Source organism: Callithrix jacchus, chromosome 6, assembly GCF_049354715.1.
Source record: "Callithrix jacchus isolate 240 chromosome 6, calJac240_pri, whole genome shotgun sequence".
NCBI lineage: Eukaryota > Metazoa > Chordata > Mammalia > Primates > Cebidae > Callithrix > Callithrix jacchus.
The window spans coordinates 140,007,616-140,016,912 of NC_133507.1; the positions used below are offsets into that span (position 1 = coordinate 140,007,616).

A 9,297-nucleotide genomic window follows, 5' to 3' on the forward strand; every position below is an offset into this window, starting at 1 on the left:
CCTTGCCCTGATGGGGCCCTGGCTAGCTCCTAAGTAAGGTTCAGCGACCACAAAATCCACACAGACACTGTCTGGGAAGTATATTTTATTTACATTTTTAAAATTTTTAACTAGTATCTCTTCCTCCTTTCCACCCCCCGAGACTTGGGAAGGGAAAGAACGGGAACCTCAAATACCTACTCCCCACATACAAATACACACCCCATGGCTCACACCAGCAAATGAAAGTGAAAAACAAAGAGGTTTGCCCCTCCCTCTGAAGGGCCCATCAGGTGTGGGCAAGGGGCAAGGGTCAGAGGGCCCTGGGCTGGGTCTCTAAAGACAAGAAAAGGAGAGGGGAGCAAATCAGTTGAAGAGGCTGGAAAATCATCCAGGGCCCTGCCCTCCTCTCCCCTCTGTGCCCTATTGCCTCTACTGGTGGGCGGGGCGGGGGTCCCTTCATCCCCTCGACAGCAGACACACAGGCAGGGGCTGCAGCCATTAACGATCAGGCCTCTGGACACAAAATACTTTCGCTTTGTGGTCTCCTGATGTGGTCACCACCAGGGAGGCATCTCTGTCAATAGAAAGCAGATGACTGCAGAGATGAGCCCACCAACCAGGTGGGCTCCTCCAGCACACCCGCAGTTCTAGGGCCCTAGAGCCCAGCACTGGGCCAACACGGACGCAGCCAGCACAGAGGGGATGAGCAGAAGTCCCCAGCATGGGGGCAGAGCTGACTCTAATGGGGAAAATCAGTCTCGGCCTCTCCCTCATGACTGAGACGTGGGGCCCCTGAGGGTCACTGACAGCCACTGGGGTGGGGGCTAGCTGTGAACCCTCAGGGTTCCCAGCATTCCTGCCTTAGGAATCCCCTCCCACACCCCAAGGATCCTGTGTCCCCCATGTACTACTCCCACCTTCCAAATACACAGAGATCCCAGCCCGTGGCCAATTCGCTTACTTGCTGAGAGCGAAGTCCAGGATCTCAGCCGTGTGGCCCCGGTAGTCGGTAAGTAGGCGGCCAGTCCGGGCATCCCAGAGGCGCACGATCCCATCCAGGCTGCAGGTGTAAACCACGGCGGTGCCTGCTTCCCACAGCAGCTGCACGATGCCCGACTGTCCCGAGGAATGACAGGCAGGGCGGAGGTCAGGGAAAGAGCTGAGAGCCGTCTGCTCCCAATTCTCAAAGAGGGACAGCCACACACAAGGACCAGGCAGGAGCCAGATGCTGGGGCAGATGCTCCCAGAGGCCAGGGCTTCCGTACTACCATGGCCACATCCCACAGGGACCCCAGCTGCAGCTGCCCGTACCTGGTGCTGGCACTGATGCCTAAGAGTCTGCGTAGCCAAGTCATAGATGGCCAAGGTCCCATCTAGGTAGCCGACAGCTGCCAGAGGCATCCTGAGCAGAGGATCACACCATGAAGACTCATGAGAGTCTGGACTCACGTGCCCAGCCCTCCCCCAGGGTCGCCAGTCCAGGTCCCTCCCACAAGCCCCTCTCCCCGTCCTCACTCACACGCTGCAAAAGCCCAAGGACTCCACCGAATTGGACTCACTCTCCTCCCCTTCTCCCAGGCTGGGCTGGGAGGCCACAGTTTCAGGTCGAAAAACACCCACCACCTGAAAGCGAGAGTGGATCAGAGGAGAGCCCGGTATCCGGGTGCTTGATGGAGAGAAAGACGGTGGGGAGGGGAGACGATGAGGACCCAGGCAGGAAGGAGAGAAGACGGGAAAGCGGAGGGCCCTGGCTGGGCTCCAGGTCCACTCACCTTGCCGGTGGTGGCACTGACCAGCTTGGCCTGGCAGTCCACAGAGCCAGTTAGGATCAGGCTGCCATCCTGGTTGGTGGCAACACAGGTCAGTGGGCCCTGGTGGCCCTCAGTCCCTAGCATAGAGCAGGGAGGCAAGTCAGGCTTCGTCCTATCTTCCCTCTGAGTCCTGCCCCAGGTTCTCAGTTCCTCCCCACAAAGGCCTAGGTTGGCCGGGCGCAGTGGCTCATGCCTGTAATCCCAGCACTTTGGGAGGCCAAGGCGGGCTAATCACGAGGTCAAGAGATTGAGACCATCCTGACCAACATGGTGAAACCCTGTATCTACTAAAAATACAAAAATTAGCTGGGTGTGCTAGCACGCGCCTGTAATCCCAGCTACTTGGGAGGCTGAGGCAGGAGAACTGCTTGAACCCGGGAGCAGAGAGAGTGAGCCGAGATCGCGCCACTGCACTCCAGCCTGGCCACGGAGTGAGCCTTGGTCTCAAAAAAAAAAAAAAAAAAAAGGCCCAGGTTAAAACTTCCCCCACCTCTAATACCTTTCAGCACGTGGATGGGGCTTCCCTGCTTCAGGTCCCAAATCCTGATGGTGCCATCTTCATAGCCTACCACAGCTCTCTTCCCTGAAGAGAGGCAGAGATGAAGAGAGGGCAGAGATACACTAAGCAAGGGAATGGGGAGAGGGAGAGGAAGGAAGAGTGGAAGGGCCCAGACACTACCCCAGGAATCAGAGGTGAGTTCAGAGCAGGAAGGAGGCGGTATGAGCTTTAGGGCCCGGGAGGTCAGCGCTCCCAAGAGCACGCCTGAGTTTGCTGGCTGTGGCCTAGAAGGCAGCTCGGAGAGGTGTATATCCTGGGATTCAGTCTCTGCACTGGAAAGGACACTCAAGGGAGCTGCTCTCACCATCAGGGAGGACTCGGCCACAGGTGGCGGGACAGTTGGGGCCCTGGAAGGTCTTGCAGTCACCGTTTGGGACTTTCCACATCCAGGTGTTGCCGTCAGCGGTGCCCGCAAGTAGGACAGGTGCCCGAGGGTGCCACTCCATCCACTGGACAGGGAGGAAGGGCAGCAAGGAGGCCCGTCACCCCATCCCACCTAGCAGCCTGCCCCATGAGCTCCACCCAAGGTTTCCTGCCTCTAGGGTTCCGCAGGGACCTTCCAGGTAACAGGCAGACATTCTTCCTGTGCCTTGGGTGGCTCAGAGCTGGCCTTCCAACCTTGCAGCCCCCACAGCCCAAGGACCCCGAGTTGATTCCCACTCTGATGATCTTACCTCCAGATCTCCCGCTTCAAAGGACCAGATCTCCTCCTTAGTGTCCACCTGCCACACTTTCAAGAGGCCACTCATGTCCCCTGTGGCGACTAGAGTGGAGTCATGGCTGAAACCAGCACAAGTCACGGAGTCTTTATGGCCTTCAAAGAAAAGTGGGCAGAAAGAGAGGAAAATGATAGGGTACCTGGTGCTGGTGGCATCTGGTATCTGGCCCCCTGAAAGGAGCAGTTAGGCAAAAAAGGGGGATGGGGCTGAGCAGAACAGGTGATGGAACTCACCACCACTCCAGGAACCAACGCTCCCATGAATGCCAGGAGAGACACTGCCGGCCCTCATTCAACCAGGCTGAGCCCAGGCCTCCCATACCTTCCCCTTTCTGTCCACTCTACCCCTCTGCCCAACCGCTCCTACACCAGTGTGGCCTCCTCTGGCCTTTCCTGGACTCCCTTGGAACAATTAGTGCCTCCTGCCTCTGTGCCCAAAACATACTAGTGTTCTCCCCGAGTCCTGGGGCCCAGCACAGAGCTGGCACAACAGAGACATCGCTAAGTGGCTGTTGGATGCACAACCATTACAGGCCACCCCCTAAGACCTCCCAAAGGAATATGACCTCTCCCAGGCCTCTAGCTCGGTCCCCTCACCTGCACACTCAAACAGCAGCTCCCCATCACTGAGCCTCCACACGAATGCTTTGTCATCTTCACCCCCAGTCACGGCCAAAGTGTTGGTCTTGGGATCCAGGCTCACACAAAACACAGATGCTGTCCCAAGAGATATTCCATGGGTAAGGGAGCAGAGCTCCCACCTAGGGCTCTGCCCTTCAGAACCTTCAGGAACCCCACCCTCTTTCACCCAAACCAACATGTCTTTTCTCCTGGAAAAGACAGGCACATCCAAGTTCTTCTGAGTTTTAAAAATTTGGGTTGTTAGAACCTTCCCACATTTGCCAAGCTGCAAGTCCTTCTCCAGAGCAGGTGCCCTCACTGTGCGACTCACCACCCATACCATGGACAGGAGGTGGGTATAGGGGCAGGGCTTACGGTTCTCAGCATGGGATGCTGCTGGATTAGGTACAGAGGGAGAAGAACATCATGTTACGGGTTTCTTACTAAGAACTAGTACTTGAGAAAATTATATAAAATATGCTCAAAAAGATACCATTATCTCTAATTTTAATTAATTTGTTTTTTTAAGACAGGGTTTCACTCTGTCACCCATGCTGGAGTGCAATGACTCGATCTCAGCTCACTGCAACCCCCGCCTACCAGGTTCAAGTGATTCTCCTGCCTCAGCCTCCCACATAGCTGGGATTATAGGTGCCTGCCACCACACTCAGCTAATTTTTGTTTTTAGTAGAGATGGGTTTTCACCATGTTGGCCAGGCTATTCTCGAACTCCTGACCTCATGATCACCTGTTTTCACAACCTCCCCCCACAAAGTGCTGGGATTACAGGCATGAGCCACCATGCCCAGCCAATTCTCTCTAATTTTATACTTACTTTTATTAACTTTTATCAAAGATAACTTTTTTTTTGAGACAGTCTCAAAAAAAAAAAAAAAAAAAAAAGAGAGACAGTCTCACTCTGTCACCCAGGCTGGAGTGCAGTGGCGATATCACAGCTCACTGCAACTTCCGCCTCCGCCTCCCAAGTTCAGCGATTCTCCTGCTTCAGCCTCCAAAGTAGCTGGGATTACAGGCATTCACTACCACACCTGGCTAATTTTTGTATTTTTAGTAGAGATGGGATTTCGCCATGTTAGCCAGGCTGGTCTCGAACTCCTGACCTCAAGTGATCCAACTGCCTCGGCCTTCTAAAGTGCTGGGATTACAGGCATGAGCCACCCACCAGGCCAAAGATAACTTTTTAAAAGAGAACTAAGAGGTTAATCAAGGTTAACTGGCAAAGTAAAGGAAGGACTTGAAGCCAGGTGTCTTGACTGAGGCCAGAAGACAAGCAATCATGCCCACCTGAGGGCTCCTCCAGCAAGGCCAGCACCTTGCCCATCTCTGTGTCCCCCATAAGGCTCTGTCCATGGCGCATGTTTAATGCTTACACGCCCACCTAAACTGATTTGAGGTGGATCGCCTCAAAGACCTACCTGAGTGTAACGCAAAGGTGACCTCGCTATCGTCAGGGCCCTCCATGCTGCCGACCACCCCTTCCTGGGGTTCCACAACCCAGCCCTCTTCGTTGCCCTCTTCCTCCTCTTCTTCCTCAAAGTCCACATCTTCCATCTCCTGGGCCAGGTCATCTGCTTTGGGGAGAGGGTTAGAAGATGGAGCTCGGGAGACGGTAAGAGGTACCGAGAGAAGCGTGAGGCCTGAGGCTGGGGCGGGTCATGTGGCGAGAGGGAAAGGTGGAGTCAGACACACGGGGGTCTCGGGGGCGCGCGGGACGCAGGACGGGAAGCCAGGGCTGGCCAGCGACCGTGCGCGTAGGGAGGGCCAAGGGAATGATGGGAAGGGGGTGTGTGAGGGGAAGGGCTAGAGGAGGCGTCAGGGAACCCCCACCCCAGCCAGGCCTGAGAACTAAGTGTGGGGGTGTGAGTGGGGGAGGGGGTCAAGAGGCATATCGGTAGGAATGACCAGTGGGATGTGGAGGGGAGCGGGGAAAAGCAGGGGTCAGAGCCCAGGGGTGAGCGTCTCCTGTCCCATGGCCTGAGGACCGGCACTTCTCACCTGGGTCCGGCGGACCGGGATCAAGTTCTACCACCTCGATAATCTCTTCATCACCATGGAAGCTTAGGGTCTCCAGTGGGGGGGTGTCAGCAGCAGCCCCGCTTTCCGATTCGGACTCCATGCGGCGCAAGCGGCCGATCCACTTCTCTGGGCCCAAACGCCTCCCAGAGTCAGCTCTGCGCGACGACGCGGAACTCGAGCCCCTCCTCCCGGGAGGAAGTAGGCGTAGGCGACTCCCCGGTAGGAAGAGCGACAGTCCTTCGGCCAATAGCTACGATGGTTGGCTGGCGGTAACACCAATCACAGGGCGACATTGGAAGACAGGGTCGGGGCGTGGCAGAGAGAACCCAAACTCCTCCCCACATGACTCCGCCCCCAACTGGAGAGAAACAAGCGAGCGTGCGCGCCTCCGGGGTCTCCTGAGGAGAGTAGTTCTCCTGGGTCCGCTCTGCGGGCTTCTGGGAGTTGTAGTTTCTAGTCTGTAGGCAGGACGGAAGGAGCGGGGGAGGCCCGTTACGCAAACTACAATTCCCGGCGGGGAGCGCGGTGAAGGGGGCGTGGGATCTAAACATGGCGGCGGTGGTAGCTGCTACGGCGTTGAAGGGCCGGGGGGCGAGAAATGCCCGCGTCCTCCGGGGTAAGGAGAGGGACCCCGGGGAGGGCAGGACTGCAGAAGATCCCTTTTCTTTCACATCCAGCCCGACGATAGCAGGAGGTCAGGGCTCTCGGTTTCTGCCACAGTTTTCTGCAAGAGTCTAGGGGTGCAGAGATGCTCTTTAGAGGTCACCTTCTGCATCCCCCCCGCCTTCGGGTCGCTCGACACCTCCGGGGTCCTGCTGCGAGAGGGAGCTCCTAGGAAGCCTGTTAGACTCCCGCGCTCCAGGTGTTTCACACTCCCCGCAGTGCAGAGGAAAGAGCCCCGGGCTTCTGGAGTCTTGGTTTCTAGCCCCGGATAATTAGCGGTTTGACCTTGGGCAAAGCAGTTTGTCTCTCAGGGCTTCAGTTTCCTCTTCCATACAGTGCAGGGCATGGAGTAGACTATCTTTAAAGTCCCTTCCAGTGCTAACATTTGCAGTTTCAAAACCTTTTGCCGGATTTCCTTCATGCGTCTCATGTTAGTCCCACTGCAGTCCTTACCATCCTGTCGTCTGAGGAATAACAGCGAAGCTTTTCGTCCTGGCACCAGGGTGATGAGCCCGCAGTGACGTGGAAGTGGCTTCCAAAGGTGCCACCTTGGTGGCGATTTTCCCATTTCCCTTTGGATTCGCCCTGGCACTTGTTACTTCAGACTGCAGTCACTCCCCTTCCTCAGATCTCAACCGCTCCTCCCCAGCCCTTCGTGCTCCCGTCTCCGCTTGCTCTCTTCTCATCTCCTCTTACTGACCTTCCTTACCTCCATCCACAGGGATTCTCGCAGGAGCCACAGCTAACAAGGCTTCCCATAATAGGATCCGGGCACTGCAAAGCCACAGCTCCCCAGAGGGCAAGGAGGAACCTGAACCCCTATCCCCCGAGCTGGAATACATTCCCAGAAAGAGGGGCAAGAACCCCATGAAAGCTGTGGGACTGGCCTGGTGAGTTTTAACCACCCCTTAGCCCACCAATGGGGCATGGCTTCTAGGGGAGGGCAGGACTCAGAAACTTCGGAAAGTTACAGATGGCAAGCTGAATCCAAAGTTGTGGGAACAGAATTGCTGGGTTCGATTGGAATCTCAGAGGGGTGGGGCAGGGGAGGTGGGAAAGTATGTGGAATTGAGAAGACATTGGGTTTACTGTGGAGTAAGCCAAACTGATCTGATTTAGACTTGGGTCCCTGGCCTCATCCTCCCTTTTGGGAGCTTGGAGTGAAACCCAAGTTTAAGTAATTAGTTTGTTGAGACCATATGAGATTGTACCACTTGTATAGTAGTACTTAGAAGGTCTTACAAACATTGTGATTGGGATCTGACTCTGACATATTGACCAATAATAAAGGGAAAGGAGAAAGAAATTAACATTTTTTTGCATGTGAGGTGTGCCAGTACTTTAACCTGTAATGTTTTAGTTTTTCTGAAATAAATATTACATCCCCATTTCACAGAAGAACGAAGTGAGACTGAGCTAGGATCCTCACCCGGTCTGTGACTCCATGTTCTTTCCCCCACACCAAAGTGCCTCCCAAGCAGTGGTTACTTAGCTTAAGAGGGGAAAACTGGGAGCGGACCTTGACCAGGACTCAGTGGGAAAGCGTCAGGGCTGCTTGGAAAATCCTGCACAGGTGCTGTTGCAGGAATGCAGGTTTCGTGCTGAGTATCAGGCTCTAGGCGGGAGGAGGAAAGAAGTAGGCAGACACCCAGCCACACTGGGCCTTTTGTGCCATGCGTAGGAGTTTGGACTCGGTGAGGAAGTGATGGAGCACTGTTACGGGGTTTTAAGCAGGGCAGTGACAGGATCTGATTTGCGTGGATCCCTCCAGCAGCCAGCACGGAGGACGTGCAATTGATGAAGCTAGAAGGATTGCCCCCAGCTCCTCTGGCTCAGGCTTGGCCCCTCCCCAAACCCCGTGCAAATCTCCCCACCCGTAGGGCCATCGGCTTCCCTTGTGGTATCCTCCTCTTCATCCTCACCAAGCGGGAAGTGGACAAGGACCGTGTGAAGCAGATGAAGGCTCGGCAGAACATGCGGGTGTCCAACACGGGCGAGTATGAGAGCCAGAGGTTCAGGGTCTCCTCCCAACGTGCCCCGTCCCCTGATGTTGGGTCTGGGATGCAGACCTGAGGAGCGCTGCAACCCTCCTAGACTGTATTGACGGTGAAGTCCTCAGGTTTGGCCGGGATTCCAGTTCTTGCCTCTGAGGTCCACTAGAGGGCGCATGAAGCCCAGGCTGCTGCCAACCCCTACCCCGCCCCACACGGAGGAGCCAGCGAAAGGCAAATAAAGTTATTGAGTGTTTAGTGGAAAGGAACCAGGTCTGGGTTTGTGAGTCCCTTGGGATGGGAGGGGCAGAGGGTGGGGCTGGTTACTCCTGTGCTCCCTCTCACAGAGCTGTGTTCCCAGCTGGATGGTGGGGCAAACCCAGAGACTTAAGTGCAACAAGCCTAGGCCGGGGCCCTCCAGACCAAGCCCTCAGAGCTGCGGGCAAGGAGGGTGGGGTCCCGCTCAGCCTTGAAACAAATAATAAAGAGAATCAAAGAAGGTATTTAGGGTGTGGAGGCAAAAAAGCACTGCTCCTTACTGAGTCCAAATGACTCAACTCTGGGCCTGTTTCCTCCTGTGTTGTTGGTTTTGTTGTTTGTTTTCTGACCCGAGATTCAGTTCACGGCCAAATGGTTTTTTGTTTTTTGGTTTTTTTTTTTAGACAGTCTCACTGTCAGCCAGGCTGGAGTGCAGTGGCGCAATCATCAGCTCACTGCAACCTCCACCTCTTGGGCTCAAGTGATCCTCCCACCTCAGCCTCCCAAGTAGCTGGGACCACAGGTGAGTGCCACCATGCCCAGCTAATTTTTATGGGTTTTTAATTTTTTAATTTTTGAGACAGTTTCACTCTTGTTGCCCAGGCTGGAGTGCAATGGCATGATTCAGCTCACTGCAGCCTCCACCTCCTGGGTTCA

The 9,297-nt window shown here is 55.3% G+C and overlaps 2 protein-coding genes across 4 annotated transcripts in view; one reads left to right on the forward strand and one right to left on the reverse strand.

The window, feature by feature from the left end:
* Positions 1-68: 68 nt before the first annotated feature.
* On the reverse strand, positions 69-5,904 carry AAMP (angio associated migratory cell protein). 2 transcript variants are annotated; one of them, XM_008999473.4, is made up of 11 exons: positions 5,708-5,904; positions 5,128-5,280; positions 3,668-3,787; positions 3,027-3,166; positions 2,657-2,801; positions 2,293-2,376; positions 1,755-1,870; positions 1,502-1,605; positions 1,294-1,384; positions 944-1,098; positions 69-556 (listed from the first exon to the last, which is right to left on the reverse strand). In XM_008999473.4, the coding sequence occupies exons 1-11, from the start codon at positions 5,826-5,828 to the stop codon at positions 481-483; spliced, it is 1,305 nt and encodes a 434-aa protein (XP_008997721.1). In that variant the 5' UTR covers positions 5,829-5,904; the 3' UTR covers positions 69-480. The 2 variants fall into 2 exon arrangements, with proteins under 2 accessions (XP_008997721.1, XP_008997720.1); XM_008999472.5 differs by having other exon boundaries at positions 5,128-5,283.
* A 355-nt stretch (positions 5,905-6,259) lies between these two features.
* The window catches only part of PNKD (PNKD metallo-beta-lactamase domain containing), a 77,132-nt gene continuing 74,094 nt past the window's right edge, over positions 6,260-9,297 (forward strand). The window contains exons 1-3 of one of the 2 annotated variants that reach the window (XM_008999474.3): positions 6,260-6,344; positions 7,113-7,281; positions 8,272-8,651. In XM_008999474.3, coding sequence (XP_008997722.1) covers positions 6,278-6,344; positions 7,113-7,281; positions 8,272-8,464 — 429 coding nt within the window. In that variant the 5' untranslated portion in view covers positions 6,260-6,277 and the 3' untranslated portion in view covers positions 8,465-8,651. Of the gene's footprint in view, positions 6,345-7,112; positions 7,282-8,271; positions 8,652-9,297 lie in introns of those variants that run through there. The other variant, XM_002749779.6, reaches the window with a different exon arrangement.